General features: G+C 37.8%; 1 protein-coding gene across 1 annotated transcript in view; it reads left to right on the top strand.

The window, feature by feature from the left end:
- AKR1D1 (aldo-keto reductase family 1 member D1) overlaps window positions 1-18,060 on the top strand; it is a 40,605-nt gene extending 22,545 nt beyond the window's left edge. The window contains exons 3-9 of the mRNA XM_015820319.1: window positions 3,948-4,064; window positions 7,621-7,698; window positions 8,885-9,007; window positions 11,006-11,115; window positions 14,142-14,307; window positions 15,457-15,539; window positions 17,837-18,060. Of these exons, the coding sequence (XP_015675805.1) occupies window positions 3,948-4,064; window positions 7,621-7,698; window positions 8,885-9,007; window positions 11,006-11,115; window positions 14,142-14,307; window positions 15,457-15,539; window positions 17,837-17,879 (720 nt within the window). The 3' untranslated portion in view covers window positions 17,880-18,060. The remainder of the gene's footprint in view (window positions 1-3,947; window positions 4,065-7,620; window positions 7,699-8,884; window positions 9,008-11,005; window positions 11,116-14,141; window positions 14,308-15,456; window positions 15,540-17,836) is intronic.
- Window positions 18,061-18,270: the final 210 nt, after the last annotated feature.

Here is an 18,270-nt window from a genome sequence, read left to right as displayed (position 1 = left end):
AGAGCATTACAGTAGTCCAGGCGGGAGGTAACGAGGGCATGAGTGACTGTGCGCAGGGCGTCCCGGTCCAGAAAAGGCCGCAACTGGTGGATCAGGCGTACCTGATAAAACGCCCCCCTGGTCACGGCCGACAACTGGTCTTCCAGCGTCAGCCGCGAATCTAGGAGGACCCCCAGATTGCGCACCCTCTCCGAGGGGGCCAGAATTTCGCCCCCTATAGTCAGCGATGGAGTCAGCTGACTATGCCGCGGCGCCGGCAGCCACAGCCACTCGGTCTATATTATGATAGCCAGTTTAATTGTAGTTGTAGTCTTCCTGTGGAATTGTTTTCCTGGTCTGGTCTACCCAGTTGGTCTGACATCAATCTTGCAAGTCTCTTTCAAGAGAGGCTGAAGGTCTTGGCTTTGTTGGTAGAGATGGTCTTTGGTCTTCAGGGTACTCCATTCTCCACTGAGCACTTTGCTATAGCATTGTTGCAACACCAACAACAGACAGATTTACGAATAACTTGCAAAATGCCATGATGCAGCTAATGCAAAAGTTGGGATACAATTTAACTCGGCCAGCAGCCTATAGTGCAGCCAGTATTTCTGTGCTCTTATGAGAATTCCAGAGATCTCCGGACGAGACCAAGACCAATTCCTGACCTTCGTGATACAGCGTGGTCTATTTATGGCAGGCTGACCAACAGAATTTCCCACAAAGTGACTCCTGTGCTGAGTTTGCTGAAAGAAAGGGCAGCCAGATGGGCCATGCCTATCATTAAGGGCAACAAACCAGTGCTAGACAATTATTAAAACTTCATGCAAAGATTGAGAATTTAATGAAATTCAGTGGTGAAAAAAGTAAGGTTCTACATTCAGGCAAGAAAAACCAAATGTACAGGTATAGTATAGGGGATACCTTGCTCAATAGTAGTAACTGTGAGAGGGACCTCGGAGTCCTAGTGGACAATCACTTAAATATGAGCCAGCAGTGGGCTGCAGCTGCCAAAAAGGCCAACACAGTGCTGGGTTGCATTAACAGAGGGATAGAATCAAGATCACATGAAGTATTAATACCACTTTACAATGCCTTGGTAAGGCCACATCTGGAATACTGCATCCAGTTTTGGTCACCATGATGTAAAAAAGATGTTGAGACTCTAGAAAGAGTACAGAGAAGAACAACAAAGATGATTAGGGGACTGGAGGCTAAAGCATATAAGGAAAGGCTGCTGGAATTGGGTATGTCTAGTTTAATGAAGAGAAGGACGAGGGGGGACATGATAGCAATGTTCCAATATCTCAGGGGCTGCCACAAAGAAGAGGGAGTCAAGCTATTTTCCAAGGCACCTGAAGGCAGGACAAGAAGCAACGGATGGAAACTAAGCAAGGAGAGAAGCAACCTAGAACCTAGGAGAAACTTCCTGACAGTTAGAACAATTAACCAGTGGAACAACCTGCCTCCAGAAATGGTGAATGCTCCAACACTGGAAGTTTTTAAGAAGAGACTGGACAGCCATTTGTCTGAAATGGTATAGGGTTTCCTGCCTGAGCAGGGGGTTGGACTAGATGACCTCCAAGGTCCCTTCCAACTTTATTATTATTATTATTATTATTATTATTATTATTATTATTATTATTATTATTATTATTACTACTACTACTATTATTATTTCATGAAGATCCTAACTACAGCTGTGAAATTCAGAAACTCAAGCAAGGTCAGCAGAAAGTGTGGATGTATCGAAAGGTGTAAGTTTTAAAATTATTTGCCGGAGATGTGGAATGGAAAGATCTGGCTCTGATTTACCAATTTAGTGAGGGAGTTGTGACAAATTGAGACATGAGTTGGTAAGACAATATAACATAGATAATTTGGAAGAGCTGTCAGAAGAATTGGTCATGCAAGTCCTAAAATTCTTGCTGGTGGAAAGCATCAACATCCATATTTTGACATGGTGATCAAAGTCAAAGAGTTTTAAAGAATGGCAGGCAATGATCGCTGGAGGTTCCACTCCCTTCCATCAATAGCCAATTCTGTTGAGGTAAGTTGGCCTTTATTGGGTGTGGCAGTCATTTCCTCCCCCATAGATCATCCCTTTCATGAGGCTAAAATATTGTTGCTGACAAAGTGATAACTTTGGCAGAAGAGTGATCTGGCAGCTTTCTCTCATTCTCATTGTTTGACACATGGCAATTATCTTTACCAAATAGGTGATAAAATGCACAATCAATAGGGATGAAAAAGGAAAAAGGAAAAGAATTACAGTGAAAGACAATCTTATTTTAAAAATCCTTGATACAAACAAAAAAATAAGTTTAACACAGTTCATAGTATCACCCAGAAGGCGGTTTAATTTGTAGAGTTTGTTCTCTATGTAAATTTTGAAAATGATGTAGTGAAGCCAAGAGTTGGCTTACAAGAATAGAATAGAATAGAATAGAATAGAATAGAATAGAATAGAATAGAATTTTAAGAAAATCTCTAGTGATGGAGCGCCCACGATTTCTGGAGGCAAGCTGTTCCACTGGTTCATTGTCCTCACTGTCAGGAAGTTACTCCTTAATTCCAGGTTGCTTCTCTCTTTGATTTCCAACCATTGTTTCTTGTCCTGCCCTCTGGTGCTTTGGTGAATAAGTTAGGCAAAGCAATTAGGCAATGCAATCCTAAATCTATTTTTGTATCCAGCTGGGTTTCTTTGGGCCAGTCACTCTCTCTCAGCCCATTCCACTTCACAGGAGGAAGAAGGTATGTTGCATATGTTCATTGCTGAGTTATTTGTAAAAATAATAAAAGCAGAATACAAATAAATAAAAGAAAAATAAATCCCATTGACCTGAGTGAGGAAAGGATTGTAATCTTTGTCGCTGAAAGATGATCTGCAAATCTGGGCAACTAAAAAAATTGTTTTTACAATTGTTTTGGAATTCCCACCTGCTGCTATACTTATTTTATTTACTTATTGAATTTATTTGCCACTCATCTTGCTTCAAAGCGATTCTGGGTGGTTTACAGCATTAAAAGCATTAAAATCATAAAAAATAAATAATATTAACACTATCATGTATTGCTGTGGGGGAAACAACCTAAGAAACCTTCCAGATGTTTGGAGCTGCAACTTCCATTAGCCCTTATCAGCACGGTGAACAGATTGTGGGAGTTATAATCTCAAACAGATACTTGATTCCTTCCTTTGACAAACTCCATAGCTATTAAACACAACTGGAATTAAAAGGGCTCTCCAGTCAGTATTTTGGGGTTAGATCAACAGAGTTGGGTTTTCTTTTGTAAGGAATATAACTGTTGTGGCCCAAAGGAACACATCAAGGGTATCCTATATACAATGAAATGCCATTTGCTTTGAAATGTCTAGATAATAATGCAACACTGCTTTTTTGATGTGGTTCACTGACTGTTTTCATCACATCAGATGTGCACTTTCATTATATCAAAGGCCATCCTTTGAAAGACCCTGCTTGGCATCACACCCCAAAAGAAGATGGAAGCACAGCAACAATTCAAGAAATTGCAGGTTGAAGATTAAACAATTAAAATAATTGATAGCTTATAAGCAATTTACTCTGTTGGTTCTTTAATTCACACCTCCCTGTAGACAATTCTTCGCAGCATAATTTTATACATTTCTACTCAAAGGTACAGTAAGTTTTGGTCATTTGAATGGCAGTTATTTCCACAGGAATGGGCAGAGTATCTTAGTCCGTTTCCACTATTGTTTTAAAAAACGTTTGCCAAAGTATTCCCTTAGCAAAAAGTGTAACATCTTTGGTTTGTTTTGGCAAATTTGCAGTTTATTATTCTAGAATTTAATATAACTAGTGCTGGTTTATTTTAATTAATACTATTTACTCAAATTGGTATATTTTTAAAATTTGTGTTTCTATATTCCATAGTTCCAAGGAGTAAAGATCCTGCTTTCTTTCTTTTCCTTCTTTTTGCCCTAGTTGTGGAATACATGCCACCCACCAGAATTAGTGCGTCCAACTCTGGAGAGGACATTAAAAATTTTGCAGCTTGACTACGTTGATCTCTATCTTGTTGAACTGCCGATGGCTTTTCAGGTAAAGTGCGGTGCTGGAGCGCCTCCTAGAGTATATGATTGTGAACTGTAAATACTTAAAGTCTCCTTGGCAGACCATTATTTTTTTTGGACAACATTCCACAATTGTAGATCACCACATAGTAAAGAGCTCAGTTGGCAGAAGACCAAACCTGGAAGTGAGACCACAGATTTATATTGACTGTCTCTGTCCAAAGACGCATTATTGACAACTTAAATATCCCTATTTGTAAAGCTGTTGTATGATGACAGCATTCAAATATGTATGCATTTTTCTTGATTTCAATTTGTACACATGCAAGGATTCTGGCAGCAAGAATCCACCCAAACATGGATTCAAGAGCTTTTTATTGAATTGATGACAATATGAAATGATATGGAACTGTGGTGGTCAAATATTTTATGTACATATTAGGACTGTGCAAAACCTTTCAAAAAGGTTTTTCGCTTTTCACTTGCTTTACTGTTTTGATGAGAGGGGTTCTGTGCATGCTCCGGTGTGTTGTGAATCGCTTTCTTATTTTACATTCCTATTTTAGATATGCAAATTATTAGCTGATGTGCTAATCAAGTAGCAGATCGTGCATGTAAGATCCTGGCCTTCATTGCTGCCATGTATTATTATTTTCCCTTCTTGTAAAGTAGTAGTAAAGCTGCCCCAAAGGTGCTTTATCAAGAGGCAACTGGACTTCCTTTGTTTTTTCTTGAAGGCGTTTTGCGTCTCATCCAAGAAGCTTCTTCAGTTCTGAAGCTTCCTGGATAAGAAGTGAAACATCTTCAAGGAAAAACAAAGAAAGTCCAACTGCCTTTTGAAAAGCATCTTTGGGACAACAATGACCTGGATGACTGAGAATCTCCATAGACATATAGTGGTAAAGATGTGGCAGTCAGACATGAATTTTCCTATTGAACATGCACAAGATAGAATATAATGATTTATGTCCAAGAGTTCCCTTCTTTCCAAACAGTCTTAATCAGTGCTTTTTTTGAAAAAAAAAAAAAAAAAGGTGCTGGAACTCACACACGTCGTACAACCCGCCTTGCCTACCCTACAAGGTTCCATCCAAAAAAGGTGCCAGAACTCCATTCTGGGCGTTCTATGACAAAAAAAGCCCTGGTCTTAATTGCCCATAAATCAGTCAATACCAAATATAGAAATTGACAGTCTTCTGTACAGGAAAAGCTTTGGGCAAACTGTTCCCTTACAGACTAATTAATATATCAGGCTACTGCAACATGAGCCTTTGTATCTCATGCTAAAGGACACAAAGTGACTTGCTGCGTCAGCACTAAATTGAAACGTGGTTTACATGTCATGGTGGATGAGTTTGGACCTTATAATTAGTGTTTTTATTTATTATGCAAATGCATGGGCCACCCAACTCCAATGGATTTGTGTAATCACATGATTCATCTGACTCCCAAAGTCACAACATACTATATGTTGCCAATGTTCCATTTGAGCCCCTTGACTTTCACCATTAATAGCGAGAGTTGGTGGGTGGATAGTGGCAGGTTCTTTCACTTATAAGCCACATCATAGTTTTGCATATTGTGTAAAGGCCACCTTCTATATCATAACAATCACAGTAAGGCTAAGGGTTCTGTGTAAGTCAGTTTATAGTATAGCCCTAAAAGACCAGCTGGGCTAATCTTTAATATGATCATTTTCAATTAGGCACCATGAAATGCATTGGGTTTTAACTGAAATAATGCCATCTGTGGAATTCCAATACATATGCAAGACACTAGGTTGGAGGTAATAGCTTAAATATAATAAAATTTCCTGGCACTTCTGATATCCTGGAATGGTCCTACGAATTTTCTCCCTGCATTTTTCAACCTGTATGACTCCTTGCTACATCCATGTTTATTAATACATTTATTTTCTGCCACATGTTTACAGTATAACTAATACCATCAATTATAAAACTCTACCAAACTTGTAATTGGTATATTGTAATCCAGAAGATAGTTATGGCATTAATTACAGTGTGACCTGCATAATAGAGCATGGGATTATCACAAGTTCTTTTAACTACACCAATTTGGTGGGCTCAAGACACAAAAGAGGCAACACGAGTCCCTAAACAACACGCACACAGAAGCATTCCCAAGTTATCGCTCACTATTTGTTACTGCTCCACTTTTCCCCATTATAGTACTACTACTATTCCAACTACTACTTCTTGTGAGTGCAACTATTCCTACTCTTTGGAGTAAGGAATAGTTGCTGGAGAAAATTGTTTTGTTCTAGCTGTTTTACTTCCATATACAAACACACACCTCAGTCTGTCATTCAGACAGACACACATAGACAGATAGACAGACACCAGCTGTTCCTCAGCATAGCTTTTATACCAACTTTACCTTGCTGAGTGGCAAGAAGGTTTAAAGAGACAGGGCAACAGCAGTCAGGTGCTGGCCATTTTCTGGGCAGCCTGCTCTCTCACAAGGGGTAAGTAGCTTCATGTGAAGAAATAGCATAGAATTAATTTGTCTCTGCTCTGAGAGCTTAAGGGAAGATGAACCGTATATCTCATTCTAAAGTGTGAATGAATCGAATAAGGCACAATTGGCATTCTGTTCAATGCAATAAATCTCAATACGTGCATAGTTTCCTGCCACTTTGCAAGTAATAGGATTTCCCCCTATGAAATATACAAATAGTATTTTTCCTACTCTTCCTACGATTCCTATGAATCACGTTGGAATATAGGTGACTAACAAAGTGTTGGCAACTGCTTCTTTTTCCCCACTTCCACCCACAAAATTCCTTTGAGATTTCATTAAAAAAAAGAGGATATGTTGATTATTCTAGAATTCTGTTTGGGCTCTCATTTCTATTGGCATCCTGCCTAAAGAGAGGGAGGGAGCCCAGCTGTACATTCCCGCTGGCTAAATCACAGTTTAGCAAGCTAGAGATCAATGTTCGGCTAATATTGTTCAATTTACGGTAAAGTGAGAGTAATTCAGAATATCCATTTGTAAAGCTACCCAGTCACTGTTAATTATAATGGAGATGAATTTCAGAGGCAGTGCCAGTCTTCATTCAGTTTTTTTCAAAGGGAAAACTCTAGAGAGCCAGCTAGGACTTGGCTGGTACAGGGATCTTGTTCCTTTCCCCCTAGTTAGAAAACATTCTGCTCCAATGTCTAGTTGCCTTTTGGCAAAACCACCAAAAGAAAGACATTCTAATCTCTCGAGATTAATATAAAGAAATTAGTTCAGGTGTAAACAATCTAGTATCCTTCAGATGTTTAGGCTTCAACTCCCAGAACAAGAGATTGTGAGAGAGATACTCAAAAACATCTGGAGCACATCAGGTTGCTTACATGGGACCTGATACACATTGGTTCTGTCATATCTGACATACATACATCTGATGGTTAATGTTCAGTAAATTGAAATAGCTTTGAGGTCTTCTCTCCAAATATCTACTTTCTCTTCAAACTATAGGGAAACTGTCTCCCTGTCCAAAATTAACAGAATATTGCAACCTTGTGAGATTTTATCTCTTTTCCCCACCTTCCCATGTGACTTTTTTGTTTCTTCAGCCTGGAGAAAACCCCTATCCTAAAGATGAAAATGGAAAATGGCTTTATCATAAAACAGATCTATGTGCCACGTGGGGGGTGAGTATTTAGGAAGCATTAATCGTATCATAACTAACAATATCTAAAACCTTCTCATAGTCCTTAGGATATCTCTTCCAATAAATTTAGAATGGAAAAGAAAGTTAGGTTCCATTGTACACTTGAACAGCAATAGATTCTGAGTTGTATGCTATACTGAAGCAGTAATATTGGTCTTAAACCTAGGTGTGCTCAAGATTGATCAATCTAGCTGTCTGTGATATGGAGGGATATCATTTTGGCAAAAATAAAATAACAACATAACACTGCACAATTCAGGAATGATCTGTTTACTTAATTGACCAAAATTATAAAGTCACAAATAGTGGAGCAGGTTATCAGGTATGATAAATATGGCATGCATCCTGTAATTTGTAAAACATTATTATTTTCATGATATTTGGAGAGTTAAGCCATTTTAGTCTTTACAGTAAGTTTTATGGCACATTAAATATTTAATTCTATTGAAGTTTTTTTAATTGAACTCAATATATATCCAAGAGAGCATAGAAACGTTTGGTGGGCTTAATGATATTGTTTTTCTGGGAAGTAGAATTATTTTCAAAGTTTGAAGACAAAGGAACCAAACTAGGAAGAATTTAAAAGAAATGAAAGGATTGTTCTTGTCAGATCAGTGTTGCAAAAAAAAACCCAAGTGGTATGTATTCCTTAAAGGCCATTATCTTGTACAATGTTTTACAAGGATCATTAGTATTTTCTCCCTTCTCCCCTTCTTGCAATTTTTGTTTTCTGTTGCTTTTTCCCTGTCCATCTTCTCTCCCATCTTCCTTTTCCTTAATTTGGTCACATTTTACTCTATGCACATTCTTATACCTGATTTTCTTCATTAAAATTCTTGCCGAAGTATAATTTCTGTAGCCAAGAGCAAACTTTGGTGGGGGATGAGTCAACCTGTCCTTCTTTCTTCTTCTCTGCCCTCCTCCACTGACTGCCTCTCAGCTGTGTAAACCTGAATTCCCATAGTTTCCTAATCAGCATGGCCATTGCTGTGAATGGGCCTTCCATTTCTGGGAATTGGTACACCTGAGGAGCACTTAGGTTCATCATGGATTGTTTTCTTATAGCAGCATCACAATTCCACCACACTTATTTATTTTGTTCTTCTAAGCAGTAAGAATATTATTTGCCAGTTTATTACACTGTTTTGCCTACTTCATTCTAACAGGCTTTGGAAGCATGCAAAGATGCAGGCTTGGTGAAATCTCTTGGTGTATCCAACTTCAATCGTAGGCAGCTGGAAATGATTCTGAACAAGCCAGGTTTGAAGTACAAACCTGTCAGCAACCAGGTAATGACAGTGAACAGATGAGCCCATGTAAGCATGTTAACTTTCTCACATAATGAATGGCATAAGCCATTGGTCCTTGACTAAGGTATCTAGCGTCAAGAATATCTTGTATGATGTATCTTCATGATTTCCTGTCATAAAAAACAACTGTGTCATTTTTCATATATTTCTCCTTCCAGGTTTGTTTTTGGTTTGCTATAAAACATAAGATAAACAAATATGTTACTAAAAACAAACAACAAACAAAATCCTAGCTTATTCATTCAACCTTCCCCACAAGCCTTGCATTTTTGGCTAAAATGAACAAGCAGTCAATTCATACTCAGTCAAGACAAGCATAAAATTATGTTAATTTTCTGCTCAACGTTTAATCATGGGAAATTAAAGTAATTAATTCCACTCTATTACCAGAAGAGGCCGTTACCCCTGGGAGGAGGGAGGCATTTGGTGCAGTGACCATCTGAAATTATACTTAAATGTGTAGTAGTTCAGAGAGTGCTTCAGATAAAGTCAGAATGGTCTTATTTACTCTGATTAACAGCTTTTTAGTGTTTCTGAACTGGGTCATCTGATCCATAATTTTTAAGTAGATGTGTAGGAGACAAATGTTTATGAACATACCATGTACAGTACCATACATTCCATGAAAAAAAAAGTTGGGAAATAAGGTGAACCAGCTAATGTGTTATATCAAAGATAGGAAATCACAATTGCATTTGATTCAAACATGTGAAAAAATACTAAGAAGATAATTTCTGGATTTTGTTGAATTGGCTGTTGCTAGTTGGGGGTGGGTGGGAGGAATCATAGAAAAGGAGAGGTTTGGAAGTGATGTCTGGAATGATGGCTCTTTTTCTTTCTAAAGATCCATATCCCTTATATCAAACTGATCATGAATGATTAGGAGCAGATACTTGGAAATGAGATGCTACACAGCTCAGAAGGCTAGGCCATCAGAAAAATATTGTGGACCTTATTATCTTGCAGACAATGAGGTTCTAAGGCATATCTGGGTTTTTGGTTTTGTTTTTTAATATGCAAGCTTGCTGAAAGCAGACTAAAACAGTTTTCTTGGCAGTTGTAAAAGGTCAGTGTGTTCTACCAGTTTGAGCTTATAGTTAAAACACGTGGATTAGCCTTAACTGAAATCTTCCTCCACCCCTTTAGAGGGCCCCACTTTAGCCACAGGAGATTCTATGGATTAGAACTTGTGTTTCCCTTGGCCTACCATTACCTTAAATGTCACAGACCATTCAGATGCCTGGAGTAAACTGGAACACTTCAATGAAGCAATAACTTCTTATTAGCTGTTTAATTGGCCAGGCTACTCAGTGTCCTGGGGAGTTGAATTTTCTCCTTCCGTGCTCCAAACTTGCACTGTTTTTGCAAGGAAATCATACTGAAGATACAACCATAGGAATTGCTTAAGTATTTCAGTGCACTTTGAACTAAAATATTTGCAAAAAGCATATATCTTACTAAAATAAGTTATACCAATATAGCCCCACCCTCCATTTTGGGGGAGGAAAAAAAAGTTGAAAAGATTATAAACCAGGACATGGTTAGTTCTAGTCCTGACTTAGGCATGAAAGCTGGCCAAGTGACCTTGGGCCAGTCACTTTCTCTCAGTCTAGGAAGAAGAAGACAATAGCAAACCACTTTTGAAATCCTGTGTGGAGAGAGAGAGAGAGAGAGAGAGAGAGAGAGAGAGAGAGAGAGAGAGAGAGAGAGAGAGAGAGACTTGATTATGCCAGACCCAGCTGAATTGAGTGAGGTCTCCTAAGTTAGTCTGCACATTTTTGCCAGTTCTACAAAATGCAGCTATACAGGCTACATACCAGAGACAGAAATCTGTACAAGAAAGAAAGCTTCTTAATACTTCCCCAGTTGATGCTTTGTCCTTTAGAAGTTGTTGCTTTTTGCAAAAATAAATACAGCTAACTTTGTTTTTGTTTCCTAACCCCGATTTTTTAAATTCTGCATTTCCCACGCCTGTAGATTGAATGTCATCCATACTTCACTCAACCTAAACTTTTAGAATTCTGCAAATTGCATGATATTGTTCCTGTTGGGTACAGTCCACTAGGCACATCAAGAGATGACAGCTGGTAAGATTTTGCATTGAAAAAGAGGAGGAGGAGGAGGAGGAGGAGGAGGAGGAGGAGGAAGAAGAAGAAAGGAGGTGTAATAGTGAAGCAAATGTTAAAGGATTTATGGTTTAAACAGAGAAACAGAAATAAAGAATGTTTTGTCATGGATCAATTGTGATGTTCCATCATTGAGATTGACATGGCATGAAGAGAGAAACAAATGTGAGGTAAATCATCAGAGTAGAAGTCCTCCTGGACTACTCATGCTAGCAAAGCAGAAAGTTGAATGGTGAGGATGATGACAGTCAGCTCTAACATTTTCCTGATCCATCCTCACTGAACTCCTTTTTTCTTTTAATGGCTGACAATGCACTACTAATAGAGAAGCAGAGAGGGATCAATTCTCTAATTATATGTCCTGCAATTTGTCCTTTCCATACAAGTCCTGTTTTATTTTAATGCTACAGCCATCAGAACTTAGCCTCAACTAAATGGGCTCATTTTCCTGATAATCACAAAGCGTCTTTTATTCCCTAACAAAAATAAGAGTTCAGACAAGGATTAAGAGTAGGATAGTCACCTGATTTCAAAATAGCATTTTGATTATGTGCCATCAAGACATTTTTGATTCCTAGCAAGCACATAGATACATTTTCTCCAAGACAATCTATCCCTAACATGTTCTTTCATGCCTCCCAATGGTGCAATTGTTGCTTCTATGACTAAGCCCATCCACCCCATCCATCCACTGCTACTTGTCTTCTTTTCTTTCTGTCTCTCTTTCCCAGCATTGGAGCTGGGTTGATTCGTTCAATGATCCATTGGTTGCTTTATTGGCTGTCCAGGATATCCTTAGGAATCTCTCTATACCAAAGTTCAAAAGCTCAATGCTCTTCATAATCCTGTTTCCTTAAAGTCCAACTTTTGCTTCCATAGAGTGCCATAGAGAATACTATAGTTTGCACAATTCTGATATTTCTAGGTGTATTATTATATTACTGCATCTGAGTATCGAAGCTATCTATCACTTTGATGTCTTCATTGTCAATTCTAAGGTTGTTTGTTCTACCTGCTATCATTAATTAGATGGTCTTTATATTTAATTTTAGTCCCATTGTTTCACTATACTCTTTGACTTTTAATATTGGGGCTTGCAGATCCTGTGCATTTTCAGCTATTAGGATAGTGTCGTCAGCATAGCACAGGTTATTGATGTTTCTTCCTCCATCTTCTTTCAATCCAGCTTCTCTTAATATATATTCTGCATATATAAATCTCCTTTTTTTGGTATTGGTTATGTACATTGACTTCTTCCTATTGCTTGGTTACTGTGTCATTCTTCCAATTTGCTGGCATAGTTTAGCTAGAACCTTGTATGATTTTTATTCTGTTGCTTGCCATATTTCATTGCGTATTCTATCAATTCCTGTAGCTTTCCAACTTGCATACTAATTTGAGGCTGAAACCCCCTTCTGAGTTCAGAGATCTTTTGAAAGATTTTCCCTGTTTTTCCATGTTTGTTTTAATGTCTTTACAGGTGTTATTGTAACACCATTTCTTGTCTCTTGTAATATGTGTCTGAAATGCTTTGTTAAGTTAATTTCTGAGAGTTTGGGCTTTGGATTCTCTTATCTTGCATGGTTTGTTCTGACATCCACCTTGCTTTCTTCTCTTTCTTTGTTTTTGACAGTTCCTTTTTTACATTCATCCTTAGCCGGCTCCTTAAATTCATACCATAATTCTTCTCTCAATGAAATTCAGGACTTCAAAGCAATTCCTGATGTTCTCCTTGAAAATGGTGGGTATATGTTCTAGATCATATCAGGGAAACTGACTGGTTTTTTTCTTCTTTAGCTTAATGTGGAGCCTGCATATGAGCAATTTGTGATCTGTTCCACAGTCAGCACCTGGCTGTCTCTTTGATGGTATAACTGAGCCCCTCCAGTTCCTTTTAACACTAATATAGTTAATTTCTATGTACTCCATCTGGTGATGTCCATGTATAGAAACATAATTTTGGATGTTTGAAGACAGTGCTAGCCGTGAAGAAATCATTGGAGTAGCAGAAATGGATAAGTCAGTCTCCTGTTCCTTTAACTTTCCTAAGCCATACAATCCAACTACATTCTCCTTCTTCATGTTTCCAGCTTCACCATTCCAATCACCAATCACAAGCAACATATCTTGCTTGGATGTTCTATTAAATTATACATAGAAAACAAACCATAGTTAATATTCTGATTCAGTACTTTTACTTAGAAAGAAAGCAACATTAGAAGTCTTGATCATCCTAATTCGTGGCTGAAATTATGTAATTTTTGAAGACATGAATTTTTATTTGAAAAAAAAAATAGAAGATGAATAAAAATGTGTATAAAAGACAAATAAAAAGTATGCATCAAATAACAACCAGCACAGGAAAATATAAAACATGGAAAAACAGACTCTTTCAATGCAGAGCAAAACCTCTATGCATGAAAATATTCAGGAGAAGATATGTGTCTTCTTGGCCGTGACTTCCATTATTGACTTGGAAGAGACATTCCTTTCTATATTAAACTGTCTCAAAGAAGAGATAGATGACCTCTTCTAAGGTCATGTCTTCTGCAGATGTCTTAAATTCTTCCATTCTAGCCAATTTACTTAAAAAAAAGCTGAATACATGGTTTAATGCAATTGAAAAAAAATTAATTATATATTAGTGCTACACATAAAAACAGTTGTCCTCTACTATGGCAGCTAAAATCATGCTTTCAGCCTGAGGACAACCTTTGAGTTTCAGTTGTCCTTTCACCCATCTGTTCATATGCTGGCACGGTTTGATTTCCCCAGGGAACTAATTCTGCATCCATACGTAACATGCCTCAGTTTGAACAAGGATCAATACTGCATCTGATTTAGTAACGGATGCACTTTTGATTATTTTCAAACTTGATCACAATAGTTGTTGTCTTGTGCCAGCTCCTTTTCAACCCCATGTTGTAATCTATCTATCTTCCTCCTAAGGAAAATCTGATTCTTTTCCCTTTGTGTTTTTTTACAAGGGTGAATGTATCTTCCCCTCCACTCTTGGAGGATCCCCTGCTAAATGCCATTGGAAAAAAATACAAGAAGACAGCTGCTCAGGTGGCCCTGCGCTTCAACATTCAGCGTGGCGTGGTGGTCATTCCAAAAAGCTTTAATTCAAACCGTATTAGAGAAAATTTCCAGGTAAACTCAATGAATGAATGCAGTGTACATTCAAAATGACCCAGATTCTTTCACGGACAGAAGTCTTCAATATTTTAGAGTTAGAGTCTGTTACAAGTGCCATTACTATTACTCTATCTCCAGTTATATCTGGGTGGAGATATTGCAGTTGTGATTCATTCATTGTAACTCAAGAATGAAAATCATTCTACACCATCAGCCTTCTTTAACCTTGCACCTTCCAAATATATCGGTTTACAACTCTCATCCTTTCCAGCCAGCATGGCTCTGGAGGAGTTTTCCAATCCAAACTATTTGGAAGAAGTCAGATTGGATTAGAAACCAGAGGGAATAAAAAATCAGACATCTTTTTTTTCCATCTCCATTCTTTCAGATGTCTGTAACACCTTTTTTATACATTTTGAAAGTTACAAGTTGTCCCCTTTAAAAAAGCAGATAAATATAGTAGGTAGCATAAATGAGAGCATCTATTTCTCAGATGTTACTGAACTATAGTTCCTAGCACTCTCAGATAGAGTGGCTGCTGCATGTTGAATTTCAAAACTTCTGAAGGAAAACAGATTCCATATCCTTAGAAATATTATAGACTGCTGGATTTGGACTGATTAAACTAAGGCCAGTCATGTTCTTACAGGGTGACATAACATGTGATAAATGTGAATGCCCTCTTTCTCTCCTTTTTTTAAAAAAAAAATCCTTCAAGGGATTGCTTCTTTCTTTCCATACAGTCAATTAAATTTGCTATTTTGTATCCTCATTTTAAGTGTCCTTTTTGCAATGTACTTATATTATGTTTTTCTTCCATAAGCTGCTGCTAGAACATGGCTAAGAGTGGCTAACAAACAATAATGAATAAAAGCAGGGTGAAAACAAAGTTTTCACCAAGTTACTTTCATAATCTGGTTGATTAAAATACTTGAGATACAATTGACAAAAGTGAACAGTGTTGTGCCTAATTATACAGGTTCTGTGACAAGTTACTTGTGAATTTGCTATTAATCTGCTTACTGTCATTTCCCACAAAGCTGTGGGAAGAAGGGAAGAAGTTTGAAGGCTACCTGCCTTTTGTGAATTAGCAGTTGGGACATTATTAAAAGACATGTTTAATTACTACTCATATGAACATTTTTTTTTCTTTTTTGTGTTAAGATCTTTGACTTTTCTCTCACTGACAAGGAAATGAAAGATATAGAAGCTCTGAATAAAAATGTCCGCTATGTGGAACTTTTAATGTAAGTCCCTGAATAATTTCAAAGATTGACAACAGGGGGAAATTTGTGATTTTTATGGGATACTCACTACTACACTGTCACTTTTTATGAAAATAAAATTGGGGGCCATAAATGACTTTTAAGCAGCCTGGGAAATGTTTGGTTTCAGCTTTGTATGTCTTGTGAACTTGCCCATCCATGCTTTGTATAACACATGGCTAAAACTAGAATAATGTGTGAAGAATCCAGGATCCTAAATAGCCATCATATTGGATGGATCTCTTGAGCTTCACACTTTGCCCATCCTTAGGACATCACAGAGCAGTTGCTAATAGCCAAAACCAAGAATTCCTTTGATAGGAAGTTGGCACAAACCAATTTTCTGTTAATTCATCGCTCTCCTAATATTCATGCTCCCATGAGTACAACAAAGATTAAGGTTATATGGGAATTATATATCAGTTTTCCTTTAAAAGGTAGGTTCACTTTTCCTCAAGCCCTTACCTCAGCACATAGAAACGTCATCAGTACCACAGAGTTCTATAACTAAAAACAGGGGAGCATCCCTCATGTACTTGAGACAGAAATTGGAATATAAAATCAATAGATAAATGCTAAGATCCATGACTCCTTCATATATTGGATTATAATCTCCAGAATTTTTAGCCAACTAGATAGTTTTGATTCTTCAGTCTTCCCACAGTGCAACAGTCTCTGCCATGAAATTCTGTTCATCCTGAAGCTGGAAAATGGCTTTAGGTTTCCCCTAAAAAGATTTAGGAGCACAACAGGCTATTTGATGAGGCTACTGCTCACCTTATAATTGATAACATTGAAATTGGTGTCAAGAAATCTGCAGAAGAATAAACTGTGTAAGAAATGACACCAAGAGAGGCTAGGTTTTATTTTACACACTCCAGCCTGCTGGAATCTATCAAGACTATCCGTGTCCTTAGATAACCAAATGAAGGTTCCAGCTTTAGCCTCAGCAGCCTAATTAAAAGGGTTAGCTAGTCTTAAATTGGATGCCTGGCAGTCCAAAGAAACTAACAAATAGTTAGCCAAACTAAAAAGGCCAGAAACCTTTGGCAGTACAGAGAGCTGAAACAAAATTCAGTAATGGCTGTAGTCCTCAGCATATATAGCTAAGTCAGCAAGTGTTAAAAGATGTATAATTTTCTTTCACTTCTCAATAGCCAAGCAATACTTTGGACATGTCCTTTACCTAGGACAGGGGTCTCTAAATTTGGCAACTTTAAGACTTGTGGCTTTTCCTATGGTGGCTGGGGAATTCTGGGAGTTGAAGTCCACAAGTCTTAAAGTTACCATGTTTGCAGACTCCTGACCTAAGGCTTAGATGTAGATCAGTGTTTCTCAACCTTGACAATTTTAAGGCATGTGGACTTCAACTCCCAGAATTCCACAGCCAGCAATGCTGGCTGTGGAATTCTGGGAGTTGAAGTCCACATGCCTTAAAATTGTCAAGGTTGAGAAACACTGATGTAGATTGTAAAATTCCAGACAGCAAGCCAGTCCCACAAAACTCATTGAGTGATTTTAGGCCCCCACTGTCTCAACCTAATCTACTCAAGCAAGTGAGGTGGAGTTAAGATTAGGTTGTAAGTCACCCAAAGTCATTGGATATGAGATGGGCAGCAAATAAATTTCATAAAAACAAACAAACAAACAAACAAATAAGATTGGGGCCTTGAGCTCTCAGAGAAAAGGAAGGATAAATGCAACTAATACGCTTACTAATACTAAGTCATCAAGCTGAGTCCATAATCTCCATCAATCATATGAAAATTAACCTGTCTCATTGTGAGATGTTTTTTCAACTTTCCAGCCTATCCAGATACTTGCTGAAAATCTTTCATCCAAGTAATAACCCAGTCTGACCTACCTTAGCTTCTTGAGGTTAATTTCAAGGTCAGCTGGTGCTGCCAGCTACTGTCACTACACTAGAACTAATAGTAATATTCTCTCCATTAAATATTTTAATACAATGCTCAACAAAGCTGCAATGACAACCAGCATTTTCATTTCTTCAGAGGCCTAAAGGGAGGTGGGACGCCAGGAAGAACACCTAATAATATTAATATACAACTGTGGTCTTTCTGCTACAGCTTCCAGTAGCCTGAGGCATCATGGGCCATACTAAATAATATTGAGAGTTCTGGTTTAGCAATTCTGGGAGAGCTGCAGTATTTTCATTCCTATGCTAGTTTTGCTCATAGCAAATGCTGTTTGTGAACCAGTTATGTGACTGTGGTTATTTTAAATTGATCTTATTAATCCTAGCTTCTAATTTCCTGCAGGTGGAAAGACCATCCTGAGTATCCTTTCCTTGATGAGTACTGAAAATTTTGGGCATCCAAGAACAAACACTCACTTGTAGTGATCTCAGCTAATATCTTATCTGGTAGCAGTTTGTATCTGGTGGTAGTTCTTAAGTCACATAGCCCAGTCCAATCCTTAGTGCTACAACTTATGTGGTGAATATACGAAATAAAGCACATTCAGAAAAATGTTTTAAAACGTAGTGTGCAAATACAGCCAAAGGTAAACTTTAGTAGAGGAAGACAGGATTGCCTTTTTTTTTTTACATAGATATGAAATATATATCTTTCTTCAGCTGTCTCAAAACTTGTCATGATTAACACACATGAAAGAACAATTCTGGTTAAGCCTGCAGTGAACCAGAACTACTGGATGCAAAGGCAGGAAACATTGATTGAGGGCAGCAATTATT

Source organism: Protobothrops mucrosquamatus, unplaced genomic scaffold (assembly GCF_001527695.2).
Source record: "Protobothrops mucrosquamatus isolate PMUCROS unplaced genomic scaffold, P.Mucros_1.0 scaffold1120, whole genome shotgun sequence".
In the NCBI taxonomy this organism is placed as follows: domain Eukaryota; kingdom Metazoa; phylum Chordata; class Lepidosauria; order Squamata; family Viperidae; genus Protobothrops; species Protobothrops mucrosquamatus.
Note: the sequence above shows the minus strand (reverse complement) of the source record. Positions and strands in the feature narration are given on the sequence as shown.